This window comes from Pleurodeles waltl, chromosome 8, assembly GCF_031143425.1.
Source record: "Pleurodeles waltl isolate 20211129_DDA chromosome 8, aPleWal1.hap1.20221129, whole genome shotgun sequence".
Lineage (NCBI taxonomy): Eukaryota > Metazoa > Chordata > Amphibia > Caudata > Salamandridae > Pleurodeles > Pleurodeles waltl.
This window is the reverse complement of record NC_090447.1, coordinates 1147204378-1147228613: the sequence shown is the minus strand read 5'-3', so window position 1 is coordinate 1147228613 and position 24236 is coordinate 1147204378. Positions and strand designations below refer to the sequence as shown.

The 24236-nt window shown below is 48.1% G+C and overlaps 1 protein-coding gene across 2 annotated transcripts in view; it reads right to left on the bottom strand.

The window, feature by feature from the left end:
• Positions 1-24236, bottom strand: part of RCBTB2 (RCC1 and BTB domain containing protein 2) — a 463444-nt gene that overhangs the window by 141560 nt on the left and 297648 nt on the right. For both annotated transcript variants that reach the window (XM_069205377.1, XM_069205376.1), the window contains one exon: positions 23750-23892. In XM_069205377.1, coding sequence (XP_069061478.1) covers positions 23750-23892 — 143 coding nt within the window. The remainder of the gene's footprint in view (positions 1-23749; positions 23893-24236) is intronic.

The window sequence follows — 24236 nt, the reverse complement described above, 5'->3', positions numbered from 1 at the left end:
CCTCCCCTGGAGAGGAACTGCATTATAGGTTCTTGGAGGGCCTTTTTCCTCTGCTGACTGCAGACCTTGGTTTGACCTGCAGGCTAGGTCTGCTGGTTACTGTGAAGCACAAAAAACCTAGAAAATCTGTTTTTCTCTGGCCAAAAACAGCAGCAACACTCTTCTCCTGTTCTGCTAACTGTATTCACATTTTCACACTGTAAGATTTATAACGCAAGCACTGTCGTTTGATAAGCACTTAAGTACTTGTCCTCCCCCCAAAAGGCACTATGCTGCAAATATTCATACCTGAATTAACAATACATTTGTGCCGAAATGCATATTGAAGACTAAGCAGTCCTACACGTCTAAAAACAGCTAATCAAATGTTTGATAACAAATCCCCGTATGAAAGCAGACTTTGGAAACCATATGCCTGAAGTTCCCTGGCAGAACCAAAGGCAGCAGGTTTAAGATATAAGGGTCTGATTCAGATTTCGGCAGAGATGTTATGCCGTCACAACTGTGATGGATGTCCTGTCTGCTGAAACCTAAATCCCATAGAAAACAATAGGATTTAGATTTTGTGGACAGGATATCTGTCACCGTTGTGACGGTGTAACCCCTCTGCCGAAATTTAAATCAGGCCCTAAATCATTAAAAGCATTGAAGGGAAGGAGCTAAGATGGCTGCCTGACAGGACCCACCTCTCTGCAGCTCTGACAATCGATAGAATTGGGACCCCCCCCCAACCCCACCTCTGGCGATGAAGGGCTGATCGGAGCCCAAGAGAGTGACACAGAGGAACTGGTGGGCCTTGTGGGAGGTGCATACAGAAGCTATTGCACTGCCAAGGAGGGGCGGAGGGTGCCTCATCAGGGACTCAAGGGTTGGGGATGGCCTCACAAACAACAGAAGCAGGTGGGGTTGTGGCCTGTGGCCATCAGAGGCCTTTGGAGGACACCATGGACGAGGTCTGGGGTCGCGGAGGAGAGGATGGGATTACTGCCCTCCCCCGTCTTCACGCATACACACAACAGAGGGGGGCGAGGACCCCAATGGCAACGGCTGACCTGTGGGGTGAGCAAGGGCAGCAGCGCAGACCCCAACTGAACAGTGAGGGGTCATGCTAGTAACAGATGGTAGGACTTGTGACTTAATGGCCCTGGGGCTCTTGGCAGAGATGCAGAGCATTGGAATGGGAATCTCGCCATCTACTGAGACTCCTGTAATGGCGGATAAGAGTGCTCCCAATACCCAGAGTAAGGCCTGAGAGCAGAGGCTTGGACATTTGTGGTTGTGGGGGGGAGGAGGGGAAGGGGTGGGGGGAATAGCGATGTGCCCCGCCCTCTCTTTACAAGCTCCTCTGAATGAGCGCATAGGCTACTGCTGGGTCCTCCATCTGGGGAGCCCTTCTGAGAGGATCCAAGGGCTAAATCCCAGATAAGATCCTTTACCCGGGACTGGCCTGTTCCCACTGGCTGCATATAGCAGCCTGAACCGTCATATGGAACTCTGGGGCCAGATTTAACAACTGCTGAGGTAGTTGCCCCCAGCAGCACCTTATGTCCCCACACTTAGTGCGCCGCTCGGTGTTCTCTGCCTGCTCCAGATGTGCATCGCAGGGGCCAGCCAAATTCGCCCGAGACCTAATTGCGGCCCACTGCTGGCTGTGGATTCTGCCACAACCCAAAGGGGGCTCTAGGGTTCGCCACCCTATTGAAGAGGGACTGGCTAGAATGACAACTCTGGGGAACCTAACCTGGGGGACCCCACACCGCCATCGAATCTGTATTTTAAAAATCCAATCCTGGAAGGCAACAAGGCCATAACAGAAAAAGAGTGAACACCATGAAGGAGTTACTGGGACAAGATATGGACACGATGAGGGAGTGTGTGAAGGACTTGGGAGCTAGAGCTGATGGCGTAGATGAGACACAGGGGACACATATTAGCTAGTTAGCTGATCAGGAGAGGAGTCTGAAGGCACAGGAGGCCAAACTGGCAGATTTGGAAGACAGATCTCAGCTTAACAATGTGGGCATACAGAGCGTGGCCAACATCATGGCAGGCTAGATGTGTCAAGTGCAAGCTCTGACAAAGCCCACTAACATCCTGCCTTAATACAGCTAATAAAACCCCCATCCGTCTCCCGGAGTAAATGCTGCTGGGACACAAATCATGTCCCCCAAGTGGTAGTGACCCACCTGGGGTGACAGACGCAATCCTGTGAGAATCGACAGAGGATAGGCCATCCCCAGGGGTACGCTGACAAGATACCGGCGATCAGAGCTGCGGAGAGCACCTGATGCAGGCTCAATTCTGATAACAACTGCACTAGGCAGCGCAGTCGGGGGGAAGTAATTTAGACCCTCATCCTGTGTGCGGCGAGGTGCTGCCAGCGGGTCTCAGAGATGGACAGCCTGCACGCAGGGGGCACTGCTGAGAGAGGGCATGTGGTGCCGGGCCGCTTAAATCAGGATCAGCCAGACTCTGCTGGTGAAGCACGGCCTCAGTATAAAAACTGGCCTGGTAGAAGGAGTGGATGCACGGAGCCTGGCGGCCTGTAAGGTGAGGAAGTCCTGGGGATTCGGGGAGGGGAGCACGCATTGCTCTGCATCAGACATAAGAGAGGCGCGCCTCATCGGCCATAAGACGAGGAGAGGAACGTCCGCCTCAATTAAGAAGAACCCTCCCCCAGGAAGACCCAATGATGCAGATAATAGAATCAGCCCGCATTACAACATTCAAGCCCTATATTGAGACCACAGCCCTGCCTACTCCCCCCCAAGCAGACACAGTGTGACTCCATCTGCCTTCATCTGTCACTGTTACCCTGTCTTGTAGACAAGGCGCCTGCACAATGGGGAGGCACTCAGGAATGGTGCCGAAGATTGAGTCCTGGGCCTGACCCTCCACTGAGCCCTGAGCTGCTCTGCCCGAATGGCGTGTGTGACCTCTTTACCGTAGAGAGGCGATAAAAGTAGCTCTTGGAGCCCACAATTCTCGAGGCTTACACATTTTAACGACCCACATGCCAGCATTCCATCAGGGAGATCCTGCTCAGTCGGTGGGGGTCCAGCCATGCCCTCCCCAGAGAGGACACTGCCATCACACAATGGACAAAGACCAGAAACCCCCTAAGCGGGGAAAAATCCACAAGTACACTAAGACACTAGAGACTCAGGCGTCAAATGAGACGGCCACTCAGATGCCTGACAATGCGGCCAGACTGACCGCCATCCAAGAAACTAGAACAGCCCTGGAAACAAAGATGGGTGAGGTGGCGGTAGAGGTTTCCCTACTACGGCAAGACCTCTGAAAAGTCTCAGCCAGAGTGACTGCAGCGGACGACTGAATTTCAGAGTTTGAAACGTGACCCAAGCACACGGTGCGGACTCGACATTGTTAAAGGCACTCACTAAAGACCATCTTGGTGAGTGGATGATGCTGAAAACAGGGCATGGCATGCAAACCTTAAAGCTGTAGGTTTTCTTGAGGGAGTGGCGGGAACATAAACACCCACATTTTTAGAAACCTGGCTCCGGCCCTCCCTCCCATCTGACAACTTTTTAACATGTTTTGTGATAGAAAGGGCCCATAGAGCGTTGATGCCAAACCATCGGTTGGTGCCCTCCCCAAGAGCCCTCATAGGACGCTTCCTAAACTACTATGATAGAGATGTGACTCTTCAAGCAGCGAGACAGCGGGGCCACGTATGCAACAGGGAGGAGGAGGTTGTTAGGGGGCATGGATCAGAGTTGTACTGTTCGGTTTTGTTTGATTATCACTTGTTCACCCATAACTACACGACGGCAAGATGTAGTGTCAAATAATGATCCTAATTCCCCAACACGGTCCAAAATATCAGGGTGCCAATGGCACGACTTGACTCCACTGAGGGATCCCACACTGTCTTACGTGGAATGTAAAAGGACTGGGACAAAAGGTGAAGAGACGGCAAGTGGCGGCTTACCTATGTCACCAGAAACCAGACATTGTCCTCTTGCAGAAAACACACCTCAAAGGCACTCACTGCCATTTTCTCCCAAAAGGAAATTATACACTTCTGGCACATGCAGGATTTACATCTGGAGCAAGAGGGGTGGAGATCCTTGCTAAGAAGACACCTCAGTTTCAAGTCCACAAGAGGTGGACAGATCCTAGTGGGACATATGTAGTGTTACAGGGTATGTGGGGCAGGTAAGAAGTCACTATCATCAGTGTTTATGCACCCTGCCCATTCTATAGCAATGTACACTACAAGCAGTGACTGATATTCTTCTAGAAACTAATACCTCTTTACAGATAATTAGAGGGGATTTTAATGACGTCATGTCGACCACGCTACATAGATCAAGTATAATACACTCAACGACCTCTATCAAAAGTACACCACTTACCCGTTTCGCAGAAACTCTAGGCCTGACTGATCTATGGCGAAGACTTCACCCGACAGGACCTGGTTACTCCTATTACTCTAGGGTTCGTAAAGGGTTTTTCAGGTTGGACTATATATTCAGTATAGCGGGAAAAGTGCAGGTGGTACAAAGTGCAGAATATCTGGCGCACGGTCTATCAGACCACTCTCCACACACAGTCACCAACAGTATAGGGGTGCTGGCTGGCACCTAAATGCTTGGGGATTACATGACAAGCAGATCCTAAATGAAATTAGAACTGACAAACTTTATTTCCTTGAAAATAAAGACACAGTGGACTCTGCTGTAACGCTGTGGGAGGCCTATAAGGCAGTGATTCGTGGTAGAACACAAGATATCATAGCCGATAAAAGAAAGAAAGAAGGTGAGGAAATCTGGGACATTGAGGATAGGTTGAGACATCTAGAGGCAGAGTTTGCAACCTCAACCTCCCCTCGAGTCCTTAGACAGATAGAGAATTTGAGAACAGAATATATGGACCTAGATACTAGGGAGATGGGAACCCAACAATTGGCAGTACAACATCACCTATACAACACAGGCGACAAGGCAGTGAAGTTGCTGGCCTGGCTAGGTCATCAAGAATTAGAGGCATGGTGGGTAATTCAGATAGAGGGACAGGGAGGTGTTCTTTATGCGACAGACAAGGAGATAGCGGACGAATTTAGCAGGTTGTAGCCACACCAAATAGAGGAATATTTGCATAATATTCCCCTACCAGTGCTCCCTAGAGTTGACAGAGCAGCTCAAGACAAAGAGATAACCCTTGCAGAAGTTAAAACAGTGGTGGCAAGACTTACTGCGTGTAAGACTCCGGGCCCAAACAGCCTCCCCGCGGAATTCTTTAAGAAACAGATCCATCTATTAGCCCATCATCTACATAAACTATATAAAGCAGTATTAAAGGAAGGGATCCTCCCCCCGATCTATGCAGGGCCATAATAATGGTTATCCACAAGTCAGGGAACCCTCCGACAGCATGTGGTTTGTACCGCCCCATTTCCCTACTGAATGTTCCAACCAAGGTCCTCGTCACAGTACTTGCAACCAGACTTTCAAAAGTTGTTTCCCCTCTCATTCACCAGGACCAATTGGTATTTATGCCAAAGCGCTCCACCAGAGGCAACCTCCGACGACTCCATAACTGGATGAACACGGTAGAGTCCTACTCAGAACCCCACATCATTGTTTCATTAGATGCCTAAAAGACCTTTCATGTAGTACACTGGCCCTTAATGATGGCGGCCCTTTGACGGTTGGAGTATGGGGTACATTCCTTGTATGGGTGGCACTACTGCATAAGAAACCTTGTGCAGGTCAACCGGGTGATGTCAGCTGACTTCCGTTTTCAACTGGGCCCCAGCCTTGTTACGTGGATTCCAGGCCCCACGCTCTGCCCTCGCGGAAGAGAAATTATTGCTATATGCAGATGATATTCTTCTTTGTATAACCCGTCCACATATTTCACTCCCAGCTATGATCCAAACCTTTGACGTTTATGGCGGACACTCCAGCTATACCATCAACTAGAATAAATCAATCCTTTACTGCAATTGCCAGATGGGGAGTGGGCTCTCTTTGGTGGGAGACCTCGCTGACTGCCTGAGGGTAGCCCGTGAGGGATTCCAATATTTAGGCATCTATGCAACATGCAACGTGGAAAGTAGTGCTCGCCGTAATGTTGTCAAAATACTTTTGGATTTCCAGGCGGACACCGAGCCCTGGAAGTCGCTCCATCTTACGATCATGGATAAAGCTGCCATATTTAAGATGGTAACCCTCCCAAAGTTCCTATACGCCCTGCAGGATTGCTATTATAGACTTCCAGATGAGCTTTTCCTGAAAACAGATAGAGAACAAAGGCGGTTAGTCTGGCAAAACAGACACCCTTGAGTAAGCTTACAGACGCTAAAAAGAAACCACTGTAATGGTGGGATTTCGCTCTCTGAAATGAGGAAGTACTACTGGGCATCTCATTTACAGGTAGTAAACAATTGGAGTTATGCAGATGGGGCAAATCCAAACTATGCGTTGGAAAGAACACAATTTCAAACCAAGCCCCACTTGCAGTATCTGTATGGGAGTGAAAGAACACAGTGCCTCCTACCCGAAACCCAGGTAGTGACTGAGGCATGGCATAAAGCATCTAGACGTGTAGGCTGGGAGGGCAAGATTACACCGGAAACTCTGTTATGGATGGGAATGAAAATGTCACTTACCCAGTGTACATCTGTTCGTGGCATCAGTCGCTGAGATTCACATGTTCTGCAATAGCTCGCCATCTGGTGTTGGGTCGGAGTGTTACAAGTTGTTTTTCTTCGAAGAAGTGTTTTCGAGTCACGGGACCGAGTGACTCCTCCTTCTGTGCTCATTGCGCATGGGCGTCGACTCCATCTTCGATTGTTTTCCCCGCAGAGGGTGAGGTAGGAGTTGTACTATAGTAATAGTGCCCGCGCAATGAAATGTGTAAGTATGTACCTATTAAAGGTTTAAATAATATATATACAAATGTACAAAATTGAAGGTAACTTCTGAACTGCTACAGGCTTCCGGGGAGGTGGGTGGGCACATGTGAATCTCAGCGACTGATGCCACAAACAGATGTACACTGGGTAAGTGACATTTTCAGTTCGATGGCATCTGTCGCTGTAGATACACATGTTCTGCATAGACTAGTAAGCAGTTATTTCCCCATAAGCGGTGGTTTAGCCTGTAGGAGTAGAAGTTGTCTGAAATAGAGTTCTTAATACAGCTTGACCTACTGTAGCTTGTTGTGCGGATAACACATCTATACAGTAGTGTTTGGTGAATGTGTGAGGCGTAGACCATGTGGCTGCCTTACATATTTCATGCATTGGGATGTTTCCTAAAAAGGCCATTGAAGCACCTTTTTCCCTTGTTGAATGTGCCCTGGGAGTAATGGGCAGTTGTCTTTTTGCTTTAAGGTAGCAGATTTGGATGCATTTAACTATCCATCTGGCTATACCTTGTTTTGATATTGGGTTACCTGCATGAGGTTTTTGGAATGCAATAAATAGCTGTTTAGTCTTTCTGATGTTCTTTGTTCTGTCAATGTAGTACATTAATGCTCTTTTGACATCTAATGTATGTAGTGCTCTTTCAGCCACAGAATCTGGCTGTGGGAAAAAAACTGTTAGTTCTACCGTTTGATTTAGATGGAACGGTGAAATAACTTTTGGTAAAAATTTAGGATTAGGTCGTAGGACGACCTTATTTTTATGTATTTGTATAAAAGGTTCTTGTGTTGTGAACGCTTGAATTTCACTTACTCTTCTTAGAGATGTAATGGCGATGAGAAAGGCAACTTTCCAGGTTAGGAATTGTATTCCGCAAGAGTGCATGGGTTCGAAAGGTGGGCCCATGAGTCTTGTTAGGACCACGTTTAGGTTCCATGAAGGAACAGGTGGTGTTCTTGGTGGTATAATTCTTTTAAGACCTTCTATGAATGCTTTGATGACTGGTATCCTATACAAGGAAGTTGAATAGGTAGTCTGCAGGTATGCAGATATTGCTGCAAGGTGTATTTTAATAGAAGAGAAGGCTAGCTTTGCTTTTTGTAAATGGAGCAAGTAATTTACTATATGTTTTGGAGTTGCGTGTAGTGGTTGTATCTGATTATGATGGCAGTAACAAACAAATCTTTTCCACTTACTTGCGTAGCAGTGTCTAGTGGATGGCCTTCTGGCCTGCTTTATGACTTCCATACACTCTTGGCTAAGTTGTAAGTGTCCGAATTCTAGGATTTCAGGAGCCAGATTGCTAGATTCAGCGATGCTGGATCTGGGTGTCTGATCTGTTGGTTGTGTTGCGTTAACAGATCTGGTTTGTTGGGCAGTTTGATGTGGGGTACTACAGAGAGATCTAGCAGTGTTGTGTACCAGGGTTGTCTTGCCCACGTTGGTGCTATTAAAATGAGTTTGAGTTTGTTTTGACTCAATTTGTTTACTAGATAAGGAAGGAGAGGGAGAGGAGGAAAAGCGTAAGCAAATATTCCTGACCAGTTCATCCATAGGGCATTGCCTTGGGATTGCTTGTGTGGGTATCTGGACGCGAAGTTTTGGCATTTTGCGTTCTCTTTTGTTGCAAATAAGTCTATTTGAGGTGTTCCCCAGAGTGTGAAGTAGGTGTTTAGAATTTGTGGGTGGATTTCCCATTCGTGGACTTGCTGGTGATCTCGAGAGAGATTGTCTGCCAGTTGATTCTGGATCCCTGGAATAAACTGTGCTATTAGACGAATTTGATGGTGGATTGCCCACTTCCATATGTTTTGAGCTAATAAGCTTAACTGCGTTGAATGTGTTCCTCCTTGTTTGTTTAGATAATACATCGTTGTCATGTTGTCTGTTTTGACAAGGATGTATTTGTGGATTATGATTGGTTGGAAAGCTTTTAGTGCTTGAAAAACTGCTAATAATTCTAGATGATTTATATGCAGTTTTGTTTGATGTATGTTCCATTGTCCTCTTATGTTGTGTTGATTGAGATGTGCTCCCCACCCTGTCATGGAAGCATCTGTTGTTATTACGTACTGTGGCACTGGGTCTTGGAAAGGCCGCCCTTTGTTTAAATTTATACTGTTCCACCATAGAAGCGAGAGGTAAGTTTGGCGGTCTATTAACACCAGATCTAGAAGGTGACCCTGTGCTTGAGACCACTGTGAGGCTAGGCACTGTTGTAAGGGCCTCATGTGCAGTCTTGCGTTTGGGACAATGGCTATGCATGAGGACATCATGCTTAGGAGCTGTAGTATTGTTCTTGCTTGTATTGTCTGATTTGGAGACATGTGTTGAATGACTCTGTTGAAATTGTGAATTCTTTGTGGAGTTGGCGTTGCTACTCCTTTTGTCGTGTCTATTATGGCTCCTAGATATTGCTGTACTTTGCTTGGCTGAATGTTGGATTTTGCAAAGTTGACGGTGAACCCTAGTTTGTAGAGGGTTTGTATGACTTGATTTGTGTGGTTTGAGCATTGTGTGAGCGAAGTGGTTTTGATTAGCCAGTCGTCTAGATACGGGAATACATGTATTTGCTGCCTTCTGATGTGTGCAGCGACTACTGCTAGGCATTTTGTGAATACTCTTGGAGCGGTTGTTAAACCAAAAGGCAATACTTTGAATTGGTAATGTATTCCTTTGAATACAAACCTTAGATATTTTCTGTGTGATTGATGTATTGGTATATGGAAATATGCGTCTTTGAGGTCTAGGGTTGTCATGTAGTTGTGTTTTTTGAGCAATGGTAACACTTCTTGTAGTGTGACCATGTGAAAGTGGTCTGATTTGATGAATGTGTTTACTACTCTGAGGTCTAGAATTGGTCTCAGTGTTTTGTCCTTTTTTGGTATCAAAAAGTACAGTGAATAAACTCCTGTGTTTATTTGTGTGCTTGGTACTAATTCTATTGCATTTTTTTGCAGTAGTGCTTGAACTTCTATCTCTAGAAGCTGTGAATGGTGTTTTGATAAATTTTGTGATTTTGGTGGTATGTCTGGAGGGAATTGCAGGAATTCTATGCAATAACCATGTTGGATAATTGCTAGGACCCATGTGTCTGTAGTTATTTCCTCCCATGCTTCGTAATATTGACTTATCCTTCCCCCCACTGGTGTTGTGTGGGGGGGGTGAGTGACGTGTGAGTCACTGCTTGTTGGTAGTGGTTTTGGGGTTTGAAATCTTCCTCTATTCCTAGGGAATTGCCCTCCTTTATACTGGCCCCGAAAGCCTCCCCTGTACTGTCCCTGGTAGGTGGACGGTGCGGACTGTGAGGTACTAGCTTGTGTGGCCTGACCCCGAAACCCTCCTCTAAAAGGTGTTTTGCGGAAGGTGGTATAAGATCCTCTGCTCTGCGGGGAGTAGGGTGCGCCCATGGCCTTGGCAGTGTCAGTGTCCTTTTTGAGCTTTTCTATGGCTGTGTCGACCTCCGGACCGAACAGAAGTTTTTCGTTTACTGGCATGTTAAGTACTGCCTGCTGAATTTCTGGCTTGAATCCAGACGTTCTGAGCCATGCGTGCCTACGGATGGTAACCGACGTATTAATGGTCCTTGCGGCTGTGTCTGCTGCATCCATAGAGGAGCGTATTTGATTGTTCAATGAGATGCTGCATCTCATCCCAGTGTGCTCTGTCGTATCGCACTAGCAGCGCTTGTGAGTTTGCGATGCGCCACTGGTTTGCTGCTTGGACAGCGACCCTCTTCCTGGCTGCATCGAACTTTCTGCTTTCTTTATCTGGGGGAGGTGCATCCCCAGAAGTGTGTGAATTTGCCCATTTTCTGGCAGCCCCTACCACCACAGAGTCTGGTGGCAGCTGAGAGGTGATGAATACAGGGTCCGTAGGAGGCGCCTTATACTTTTTGTCCACTCTAGGCGTTACTGCCCTACTTTTAACTGGTTCCTTGAAGATCTCCTTTGCATGGCGTAGCATGCCTGGGAGCATAGGCAGGCTTTGGTAGGAGCTGTGGGTGGAGGAGAGGGTGTTAAATAAAAAGTCATCCTCTACTTGTTCAGAGTGTAGTTCCACATTATGGAACTGTGCTGCTCTAGCCACCACTTGTGAATAGGCTGTGCTGTCCTCAGGTGGTGATGGCCTAGTTGGGTATGTGTCTGGGCTGTTATCAGACACTGGTGCATCGTACAAGTCCCACGCGTCTTGATCTTGGTCATCGTGGCTCATGGCGGTGTGAGCTGGCGAATGTGACGGGGTGTAAGTTGGCGAAGCCGGAGTTACAGGTGGAGGCGAGGGAGGAGGTGTTACCTTCTTTGCTGTTTGTTGCTGAGGAGCCTCTAGTGCTATAAACTGAAGTGTTCTCTTTCTTTTGACAGGTGGAAGGGTACTGATCTTCCCTGTCCCCTGCTGAATAAAGATACGCTTTTGCGTGTGATCCACTTCAGTGGATTGCAGTTCCTGTTCGAATCTGTGTTTTTTCATTTGTGAAGACATAGAATGCTCTTCAGTATAGGAGCCTGAAACTGGGTCTGTTGGTGCTTTTTTCGGCTCCGAAAACCCTGTTGTTTGTCTTTTCGGCTCCGAGGTAACCTTCCTCTTCTTTTGTGCCGAAAAATCTTGGCCCCTATGGTCTTCGGCGCCACTGTCTCGGCGTCGATCCGTGTCGACACCGAACTCTCGGTGTCGATGCTTCTCTTTAGCACTCTCTCGGTCCCGAGGAGGCTGCGTGCCGGTGTCTCGACCGGAGTCGGACGATCTCGACACTGAATGGGCCTTTTTCGGTGCCGATTGTTGGTCACCGGTAATTTGGGTTGAGCCATGGCCGGTTGGCAGTGGTGTCCCCTGGGCCTTTTTGCCTTTTTTAAGTTCTGATCTCGACGTCTTACTCACAGTTTTTGTATTGTCGAGTTCGTCGGAGTCTGAATCCTGGATGGAAAAGGATTCCTCCTGTTCCTCTTCTGTCTCGAACTGTCGATGCTCCTTTGGCGTGGACGCCATCTGCAGTCTTCTCGCTCGACGGTCGCGCAGAGTTTTTCGGGACCGGAACGCCCGACAGGCCTCACAGGATTCTTCGCTGTGCTCGGGTGACAGGCACAGGTTACAGACCGAGTGTTGGTCCGTATAAGGATATTTGTTGTGGCATTCAGGGCAGAATCGAAACGGGGTCCGTTCCATCGGCGTTGTTCTCCACGCGGTCGGGCAGACTAGGCCCCGACGGTGTGCCGAAATCTACCCCGAAGGGCACCGAAGCGCTTCGATGTTCAATGCGTCGTCGTGTGTGTTTATCTCGAACCGGATCGCAACGATACCGTCGAAAATCTTCCGTTTTCAGCTATCTTTCCGTTCCGAAACTCGGAGCGACAGGAACACGTCCGAACCCGATGGCGGAAAGAAAACAATCGAAGATGGAGTCGACGCCCATGCGCAATGAGCACAGAAGGAGGAGTCACTCGGTCCCGTGACTCGAAAACACTTCTTCGAAGAAAAACAACTTGTAACACTCCGACCCAACACCAGATGGCGAGCTATTGCAGAACATGTGTATCTACAGCGACAGATGCCATCGAACACTTATTTACCGAGGTCACTACGCTAAAAGGGTTCAAAGACTGGGACATCATAGGGATCTCGAGGGTAGGAGATCTACTGTCTGAAGGGGTCCTGGTGCCATTCCCTGTCCTATAATGGGAATACCATCTCCACAATATGCAGCACTTACAATATCTCCAACTCCAACATGCATGGAGGGGGAAGGCAATACCAATTGACATACCGTCAGTTGGCGCCCGCAGTGTGGTGAGAGGGCAACTACACTGACCTCCTGGTCAGCGTCTGCTGCCCTTCCCAGCTCCTCTGGCTGCTGCTGCCTCTGCCTTGCCTGTGAACGAACTGAGAGCCTGCCTGACTTTCAGTTCAAGGCCCTCCTCCACCCGCAGGCTCCTGCCTGTGCCTCATCCCTCGTGGTCTAGTGGCCATCGACAAGTATCTATCTCTAGCTCTTCTTTACTCCTGCTTCTATACTTCTGCCTTTTCTTTCACTCGTTTTTACTTTTGGCTTTTTCCAACTCTTTTTTTCTGTCCTTTCCTTGACCCTCTCCCTCCAGCGCCGCTCCTGGGGCCCGCTCCTCTTCTCCCCCACTGCAAAGCACCTTTCCCGTCCTCCCACCTCCAAGCTGAATGCTCCACCCCCTTTCTTAATGGCAGCTGCAGCATGGCCATGCCAAAGGCAAGCCCATCTGCGTCCAGACCACACCCAACACCAGGAACCCTTGGTTCTCCGTCAAGCCATCCCCTGGCCAGCACCCATTACAAGGTTGAGACCATCCACCGCCTTAACACCGGACGTTTCAGCGACTGCTGCACCACATCCCCCAGGGACCTTTTTCGTGCAGGAACTGCAACTTCAGTGCCAGCCAGAACAAGCAGAAGGTACTCCTCACGCCCAGAAATACCAACACCCAACACAACCCCATCAACTGCCTCCTCCCGAACATCCACTCCCTCCTCAAGCACGCCACCGAACTCTGGGATTTGATCGATACCGCCCGACCAGGCATTGCCTTCCTTACCAAGACCTGGACCAACCCCACCTCAGGACCAGACATCATCATCACCATTCCGGATGGATACAGCATCCTAAGGAGGGATTGGCCATCCGACCCTGGCAGAGGACTGGCCATCGTACACAAGTCCTCACTACGTATCAAGGCCAACTCAGAAGAACAGTGCACCACCATGGAACACCTTCACTTCCTGATCCACACCGATCACAACTCCTCCATCTGCTGCACCTTGGTCTACAGCCCACCGGCCCCCGCCCAGCATTTATCTATGCATCGTAGACATCGCCACCCCCCAAGGCCCTGGCATCCGATGACTACCTCCTCCTCAGTGACAAGAATTTCCACCTCGAGGACAAAACAACCCAAACACCACTGCTCTACTCGACATTCTCGCCAGCCTCGGCCTCAGACAGCTGATCACCGTGCCCACGCACATCGCAGGACACACACTGGACCCCATCTTCACCTCAAGCAACCGGATTACCATCAAGACCATCTCTACCCTAGACTAGAACGATCACCACTGCCTACACTTTACCATCACCGCGCCCAGTAGCCACATCCGCACCAACAGGGCCCTCCACAGGAAATGGAACAAAATAACCAACGATCCACTCACCACAACTCTCACCAAATCCCTCCCGCCTCCTTCCAAAGATGCCAACACAGCAGCGTGCAATCTCAACGCATGGATCACTGAATGCACCGACACACTAGCCCACCTCGGTCTGACATCAGCCAAGCACATACCAAAGAAAGCCAGCTGGTTCACCACTGAACACCAAGAATCCAAACGCACCCGCAGGCCCCTAGAGAAAAAAATGGATGAATAGCCAAACCAGCAAAGACCTCGCCTCCTTCAGAGCTGCGACCACCATCCACCAACAACACATCAAGAATGCAGGAAAGAACGCATCGACTTCTCCACACACAACACAAAGGAACTTTCCTCAGTCATCAATGAGTTCACAAAGTCCCCCTCCAAAGCCACCATCATCCCCCCGTCGCAAGACCTCTGCGACAAACTCACCACCTTCTTTCACCGCAAGATCCAAGACATCTACGACAGCTTCCTCCTGGAAAACCATCCCAGCACCAGAACCTACCACCGACCCACCCCCCCAGCTCCCCACCCAGACCATCCACAGCTGGTCAACGCTCACCATGAAAGAAACAGAAAGCATCATGAACAGCACCCACTCCGGAACCCCCACGGACCCTTTCCTGCACCACATCTACGTCAGACCCAGCACATCCATCGCCCGAGCTCCGGAACATGATAAGCTGCACTTTAACAATGTCACCTTCCCCAAGGACTGGAAACACGCCGAAGTACACCCCCTCCTAAAGAAACCCTTGGCTAACCCATCAGAACTAAAGAACATCCGGCCCATCTAGATGCTACCCTACCCAGCCAAAGTACCGGAGAAAGCCATCAACACACAACTACGAAATTTCATCTAGATCAACAACTCTCTGGACAGCTCCCAGTCCGGGTTCCGCCGCAACCACAGCACGGAGACAGCTCTTCTTACAGCCACCGATGACATCCGATCACTTCTAGACCGCGGCCACACCGCAGCACTCATACTTCTCGACCTCTCAGCCGCCTTCGACACAGTCTCCCACAGCACACTATGCACCAGATTCCATGACATAGGAATCTGCGGAACAGCCCTGAAACGGATCCAGGCTCCCTCCCTACACATCTAAACCCACAGGAGTCAGCTGCAGAGTTCCCCAAGGATCCTGAGCACAACTCTTTTCAACATATACATGACCCCCACTCGCAGCCTTTGTCATAAGCCATGGAATGAACATTGTGTCATATGCAGATGACACACAACTCATAATTTCCCTCACCGAAGACCCGAACACAGTCAAAAGGAATTTCCACTCAGGAATGGAAGCTGTCCCCACCTGGATGAGAGAAAGCTGCCTCAAGCTCAACTCTGACAAGACAGAGCTCATCATATTAGGAAGCGCAACCTAGGCATTAGCCTCGACTCTACCCTATCTATGACCCGACAGGTAAACTCAGTCACCTCCTCCTGCTGGCACACCCTCTGCAAACAAACTTTTCAAATGGATCCTAGCAGACTGCTGCAGGACAGTCACCTACGCCTTAGTCACAAGCAAGCTTGCTACGGAAACACTCTCTACGCCTGCACCATAACGAAAAACATCAAAAAGCTGCAACTCATCCAGAACGCCGCTGCCAGACTTGTCCTTAACCTCCCACGCTAAGAACATATCTCCCAGTACCTGAAGACCCTCCACTGGCTCCCAATAGAAAAAGAAATCACCTTCAAGCTACTCACCCACACGTACAAACCATACACAACATCAGATCGGCCTACCTGAACCACTGTGTCGCCTTCCATACCCCTCCAGATCCCTCCGCTCAACTGGCTCTGGCCACTATCCCTTGCATTCGAAAAACCACTGCCGGAGGACGATCCTTCATCTACATCGCAGCAAAGAGCTGGAACAACCTGTCCTTATACCTCAGACAAAGCCCATTGTTCACCATCTTAAGGAAGAACCTCAAGACGTGGCTCTTCGGATGAGACTTCACCCTCCCACACACCCCCAGTGCCTTGAGACCTTCACGAGTGAGCAGTCACGCTTTACAAAAACTGATTGATAGATTAATTGATACCGGAGCACTCACCCTATGAGGGCAAATTACTGATGGGGGAAATACCGGATAAGACAGTCTCTACCATATATAGAACACTTAACAATAACATGCCTGACACCCTCCTCAAACTGAGGTCCACCTAGGAGGCAGCAGTGGGGGGGGCTGAAAGACAGGCTGGGAAGCGGCGCCTATGTTCCCAAGAGAGGTGGTAATTAATTCACGCCAACGCCTCATTCAATTCAAAATACTGCATCTCATTTATTATGACAGAGTCCAACTTGACGCACTGGGGCGAGCGCCCTCCTCAGTCTGAAATTTGGGGACGGCAGAAGTGACTATTTCCACACACTTTAGTCCTGTCTGGCACTACGCCCCTATTGGAAACTCCTGCTGAATGAACTAGGGAATATAGTTGATGCTGTTCTACTAGAAGACCCCAGGTACATTCTGCTATGAGTCCCCGGGAGACATAGATCTCCACCGCAAACAACTTATACTTTGTAACTTAGCCCTAGTAATAGCGAAAAGAGACATTGGGGCAGCTCCAGAGACCCTGACCGAACGAAATAAAGGAATGGACATGTACAGGGCAGCAGAGAGGGTAGTGTAAAAGAGAAGGGGGATGCCAGCACACATTTCGCTTGATATGGGACCCCTGGACTACATACTAGGAGCTTGCATCTTGATTATGTGCTACCTCTGATGATCCCATTTCACGAGAATGCCCTTGTCTGTTTGGCACTGCAACAAAGATGTTCTCTTTTTTATCGGACCTACACTGATGATACTGAGGCCTCTGGGGTTCCTTAATATCATTTGCAGCCCTGCCGTTTATGGGTTATTGCTATGGAAGTATGACACTGATATCTAGTTTTAATATTAATATTTTGAAAAAATAATGTGTGCATACTTGGCTTTACTGAGGGAACAGAGATCAACCCAGTGGAACAGTTTCTAACATCTTGGCCGCCCACGGTGTTGCCCAGGCTGGGGGCAAAGAGGAGCTACCAGTGGACGAGGCCCACAGAACTCCGGACGGCAAACCCAAGCCAGGGTCCTCACCATGCATGCTGATAGCCCAGATGCTGCAATACAAAGATAAGATGGGCATATTAGCAGCAGCACAACAAAAGGGAAATGTGGAGTACAACGGAAACCAGATCTCCTTCTATCAAGACTACAGTATAGCAACCGTGAAGATGAAGTGGAAACTGAAGGACCGAGGTCTGGACTACGCACTACTGCCGCCGGTGCACCTACGAGTGGATCTACAGGGGAAGAGACACATTTTTGATCATGCTGAGAATGCTATGCAGTTCACTGAGAATCATTAACTTGTAATCTGAAGGGGGCGTGCACCTATGGACACAGGTCAACAACTGAGTGGAGGAGTAACTGACAATAGTTTGCCTAAGACTGAGGGGGTTGCTTCAGTGTGGATTGAGACTGTTAGGCAAGTGTGTTGTGACTGAGGATGTATATACATAGACTACCGCTCTCCAGTGTGCGACTGAACCTAGGGGCCTAACTAATGGTGCACCCCACTAACAGGGACTGTGGTGGGGCACCACACTAAGAGAGGGAAGCCAGAGTGTTCTTAGGGGGGGGGGGTTGGGATGATATCATGTGGGTCTACTGTGGAGTCCAAGTTGGGGTGGGCCACATGGGTGGGGGTAATATGAGTATTCAGTTTTGTTAGGTTATGCTTCTTCACGGTTAACGGAGAGGGAGGCTTGGGCTACAGGCACAGCAATGACATGGTGGTACGGTTGGCCCATGGCATGTGAGTAATGCATACACTACACACATGGGGGTGACAGTGATATGGTGGAAAGTTAATGAGATACAGAACCCTATCAAAAGGCAAATAATCTGGCCCTGTGTGAGAAAACACCAGACAAGGATAGTGATGCTACACTAAACACTCCTGCTGCCAAAGGAACCTGAGTAAATACAAACCAAATTGGGGGGCACGCTGTGGTATTCCAGCTTTACCTCTTCAGTGCGGGGAGTATTGATATAGGAGGATGCCAGTGTTCCTCTTAAGGTGCACACTGAGCTGAAGGTGGCGGATGGGCGATATTTGGGTGTAGTGGGAGAGATAAGTGGATCCCTCAGAACCACCACCTGTGTTGGAGAATCTTTGCAGATCCGGAGGACAGAAGATCTCAGCAGCTGGACGTTGTTGCCTTAGGTACCTGCACAGGAGTGACTCCTTCACTCCAAGGGAGATTCTTTCTTGCTTCTTTGGTGCAGCTGAAGTCTTGCTGACCCTGGAGGGTGCACAGCCATGGAAATGTTGCAAAGTGCTGACAGGAGCTGTGGAAACAATGTTGCAGGGCTAGGTCGTCTCTGAGTTGCAGTCTTGTTCGTTTCCTGTGAATTCCAGCAGCAGCTCTGTTGGCCAGGAGCATAAGAGGTTATTGCAGAGGAGTTCTGGTGGAGTCTTGCATACCGAATCTGGGGACCCACCCGCAAGGGATGTTCCTAGGGGCCTCTGCCGGTTTTGGTTTCAAGATGGCAGAATCCAGTGGCCACCTGGAGGAGCTCTGGCCACCACCCCTGGGGTGGTGATGAACAAGGGAGTGGTCACTCCTCTTTCCATTGTGTAGTTTTGTGCCAGAGCAGGGACCGGGGGTCCCTGGACTGGTGCAAACCAGATTATGAAAGGAAGGCACCAAATGTGCCCTTCAAAGCAAGCCGGTGGAATGGGAAGGCTACCCCTCCATGGCCTTGTAACACCGATTTCCAAGAGAGAGGAGGTTGCACCCCTCTCCCACAGGAAATCCTTTGTTATGCTTTCCCCTGCTTGAGCTGGTCCAGCAGCCGGATGGCAGAATCATGTCTGAGGGGCTGCAGCAGTGTGGGATGCTTGCAGACCTTGGAAGATTGGTAGGAGCAAAACTAGGCGGTCCTTTTAAGGAGCCCCCAGAGTGTATGGAATCATGCCACAAATACTGGCATCAGTACTGGTGTATGATTCAGACATGTTTGATACCAAACATGCCTAGGTTTGGAGTTACCAATATGTAGCTGGACCGTAGGAATTGACCAATGCCCAGTACATAGCTAAAATAGCTTCCCCACACTTATAAAGTCCAGAGATTTGGAACTGGAGTTCGTCGGGGCAACTCTGCTCGTGCAGAGGTGCCCACACACACAAGGACCTTCACTCTGCCCCTAGGGCTGGAAGGGCCTACCACAGGGATGATTTACAGTGACCTGGTGTAGTGACCACCAGTGAAAGGATGCATGCACCTTTTCACACAGGCTGAAAATGGCAGGCCTGCAGACACAATTTGCATGGCTTCCATGAGTGGCATACTACCTGCTGTACCCCATGGGTACCTACGTACCATAAACTAGGGACTTACAGGGGTACTCCAGTATGCTAACTGTGGGGTGTAAAGGGTACCAAGGCAACCAAATTTAGAGGAGAGAGCACAATATCTGGGGTCCTGGTTAGCAAGATCCCAGTGAAAACAGTCTAAGCACACTGACAACAGACAAAAAGTGGGGGTAACCATGCCAAAAACAGTGACTTTTCTACATATACTGAATGCACCGCTTAATGAAACAGATATAAGATGGGCCATCAAACACATGAACACAGGAAAGTGCCAGGTACTGATGGGCTTAGTGTTGAGTTTTACCAGACTTAACGTGGATTTATTATGGCGCTGCTGCTGGCTATGTATACAGAGGCCTTTGAGATGTGTGTATTAATGGCATCGTTAAAGGAGGCTAACATTGTAGTCCTGCCTAAGTCAGGCAGATACCCCACAGACTGTGAAACCTACCACCCTTTATCGATGATAAATGTAGACGCAAAAATCTTTGGGAAAATATTGGCACAAAGGCTCTCAAAAGTTGCAGGGCGAGTCATACATACGGAACAATCTGGGATTGTGGGAGGTGGTACCACCACCACTAATATCTGGAAGGCATTTCTAATAATGAAACAAGCTATGAGGGGGGAGGAGTAGTGATGCACACAAGGCCTTCAACTCTCTCAACTGGACGATCATGCACCATGTGCTCGACTGAAAGGCTTTGGGGGCAGATTATCTGAGATGGGTGAAATTGCAGGGCAAGAGTGAAAGTGGGCCAAAGAATCTTATACAGCTGGCCGGTGAAGAGGGGGACCCATCAGGGATGCCCCCTCTCACCGCTGATATTCACCATGGTCACTGAGCCATTGGCTCAACTTACACGTTTTGGGCACAAGGATGCCGGGATCACGGTGGGAGGCAAGCAAAAGATCATCTTGCTATATGCTGATGACATTCTGCTGACAATAAGTGACCCAACAGACACATGGGGCATGAAATACTACACACTAGTGGAAGTGGGGGTGCATTTGGGGTTCCAGCTGAACGCAGATATGTCAGTACTATACCCTATACAGGCAGCGGTGACCGCAGATGCACACTTACCTAATATATATGTGTAAACAACACAGGTCAAGTATCTAGGGGGTATAGCTCAGCTCAGCCGTGGCCGAGATCTACACCTCGAATGTGGGTGCACTTCTGGATGGACTAGAAAGAAGTGTGTGAAAATGGTTGCGTACCCGAAGCCCCTCATGGGACGTATAGCCATAAGCAAAATGATCATGTTACCTCGAGCACTATATGTGCTGCAGCACATGCCAATGCGTATTCCAGAATCATCCTTTTGCAGACTAAATGAGCTTCTTAGGCTGTTGTACTGGGGACATGGAAGGGCAGGATCAGCCTGGAAGTCCTGAAGCTTCCATTGGACTTCGGAGAGCTACACATTTCAACCTTCAGGGTCTACTACTGGGTGGCTCATCTCCACCAACAATATAGAGGTTCTGTGAGGGGGTGTGGGTTGGGGAGGGGCGGGTGTTACGCTGATCCTGTTGCTGGCTCGTTTGACCCAGCCCCTGAGGCTTTTACCACTACCTCTGGTGACACGTCGGAGTAAGGTGACTACCAGAACAAATTTGTACAATATTACAGATTTGGGAGCGTACAATGAGGCGGGAAAATTAGGAGTATATCTACATGCAACAGCTGGTTCCCTGGTGTATTGGATTAGTCCTGCAATGCCCGTGTTCTTAGATGCAGAGGGGAGGGAGATGCTCCACAATGACTGGGGGACTTATATGTCGATGATAGGATGGTGGGTTATGCAGACTTTTGCACAAGATGGGATGCCATAGTTAACAGTTTTCTCGCATATGCCGGTTTGTCAGCGGTGATCCAGAAAGCCTGGTAAGGGTTCCCGCAGGAACCAGAGATGCATGTCTTGAATCAGTTATTACCAGACCTGGGGGAGAGTGCAAACTTATCACATGACTATATGCCCTACTCTTACTGCGCACAGCCAGTCATATTAAAACCCTGCAAACACAATGGGAAGGTGATGTGGGAGAGCTGAGTGAGCGTGAATGGGCCTCCGTGTTAGGCAATTGCAGAAGGGTGACTCATAATGCACGTTTGAAGTTGATTAATTATAAGTGTGTGCCCAGGGATTACGTCACACTGCAGTGGCTGCAAAGATTGGACCCAACTGAAGAAGAGCACTGCTCCAGATGTTGATCGACTACTGGGACATATATTCATATATGGTGGACATGCCTGGTACAGGGGCTTTTTGGAACAAAGTAATCCAGGTGTTGGGGGTTCTGACTGAGCTGCTGCCAACGATTAAGCTATGTCTCAGGCCTAGTGACTCAATCTAAACACACTAAATATGCTAGGAAGGTACTGGAAATAGGTCTAGCTGTGGCAAAGAAAATGCACAGTGTTAAGATGGATAACTAACTGACCACCCAATAGGAAACAATGGCTGTGGGAAATAGATGGGTACAAGCAGAATGGGGGGTGGGACATAGATTAATGTATAGCGGGCTGACCAAGGGGGGAGAATGGAATGGGACCTGATGGAGGTTCGTCTACAGCAGTACCTTGAGGAACCTGTTGTGGAATGTGGATCCTGAAGAGGACTGATATGTTAATATGCCCGGGGGGGGTTTACTGAGGTGTGTGATAGCTTGGAGATAACATCTCTATGTGTGATGTATACCGCCTATTTTCATTGCCTGCGTCCCATATACTAGTTTGTAGCGTACTGTGTCTGTGGGGACTCGCCTCTCTCTCTCTGAATTTGTGGAGGGTGGAGGGGAATAGGAAGAGTGTTCTGAACTGTACTGTTATTTGCTTGAAAAAAACAATAAAAGAAATATAAGAAAGAAAATCATTAAAAGAATCCAAACGTAGTGCCTCATTTGCATATATTAAAAAGCATATCCACAACATCACAGTCACATTTGGGAAGAGTGGAACATGAACATCTTAGGGCACAAACAATGACTAAGTATAGAAGCAATGATGAACTTCTTAGTCGGCGCCTGGTCAGCCACTAGCCACCGGTAAAGATTACGAGCTGGATATTTTCTGTTTTTGAAGTTTTGATTTTCTCATTAGAGCTCCCTCCAGCTGCTTAACAGCCAGGTTAAGAGGCGAAGATGTGTTTTGGGAAATAGGCACATAGACTTAATAGTTGATCTGAGCGGGTACAGCTAGGCAGTGAAGGGATTTTAAACTATAGGTGGTGAGTACTGGCGTTTGACCACTGAAATAAAAGTGGCATTCTTATAGTCTTAGCACCAGTATACTGCTACTCAAATGATAGCTGCAAAGAAGGGCACTTTCAGGATAGATAGAAGTTTATTCATCACGGTCAAGGAAGACTGTAGCTGAAAGCCTAACTAATTTGCTCACTTTATGATAAGGGTGATACCTCCACTCTAGCAAAGATTTTTTTTATTTTTTATTTCAAGCAAGAAGACTGTACAATTGCCATGATAACTATATAATAACCATGACCCTTTTAATAAGCAGATCACATCATATCCTTCATCATTACTTATGCTAGTCATCAACAAACTGACATATTCTTACAAAGTTCATGTTATTGAGAGTCATGGTTAGTGTTCTTGAAGAGGAGATTACAATAATTCTATTTCAGTGGGTTTTGTCGTGGGGTACTTAAAACCGGACCACCTACAACCTTTTTGAGGTTCATAGGTAAATATGTACAAAGAGCCAGAACAAAGATGAGCAGATCCAGATCTCCTAGTGGTTCCATGAATAATTTGAAAAGCTGCAGGAATGAAAGGGGGTTCTCATAGCCTCTAATGCAGGGCTGTAGATTCAGACAGACTGATCAAGTGACAGGTGAAGCTATTTTTCTCTGCTTTGCTTCAAGAACAAGAACCAGTTGAGGATCCTAACACAGTAGCCCAAGTACCTTACCAGGAAAGCTGTAAGGACCTCAAGCTCGACTGTCTCAAACTCTGCAGAGTGAGTAAAAAGGCAAATTAGCAGAAGGACTTAAATTTGATCTAGATGCCCAGTTAGTTGTCCATAATGTGCACAACAGTCATACAGTATGGCTTGTTGAACAGAATTGGACTGAAGTCAGGAGGCCTCCTTCAGCGCATAGGTCTGTTTTTGCACACAAACAGGTTTCAAGCGCAAGCCAATGAAGAATAGCGGTTGACAAATATTTTAATGTATTACGTCCCAATACTTCAAGTGCATTATGTATTGTGTTTTGAAAAGGCAAAACATATTTAATTATACAAAGCAACACACACTAATAACGTTTTCTTTACACCAATACCTTTCCTTGTCCACGCTGACTGATACAGGGTATGATTGGTTACTTTTATTGCCGGTGCCCAACTGACCGTAGGAATTTGCACCCCATGCATACAGTCCACCTTCATCTGTCAAGACTAAAGTATGTGCAAATCCACAGGCTATCTGCAAGAAATTAAGTGATCAACCAATTAGTATAATGAGGTTTGTCCACAGCAGATTAGCACAGACACATCTCAATATGTAAGCTTTTCAGTAGACATCTAACCAGATCACAGGTAAGAAAAAGTGACAACCCGTATATAAATCTGTTACTAAAAGGAAAAGCCAAATCCCAGCTTTCTGGTAATAAGGAGGGCTCCAAATCAACTTTGCAGGTTTTTCAGTAACTGAAATTCAGAATGACCAATCTACAGAATAATGCTCTTTGAACACTTAAAGCACATAAGGTTCTAAAGTTATGACTGAAATCCAAGCCTCCTTAATTTGAATGCTGTTGAACCACATTC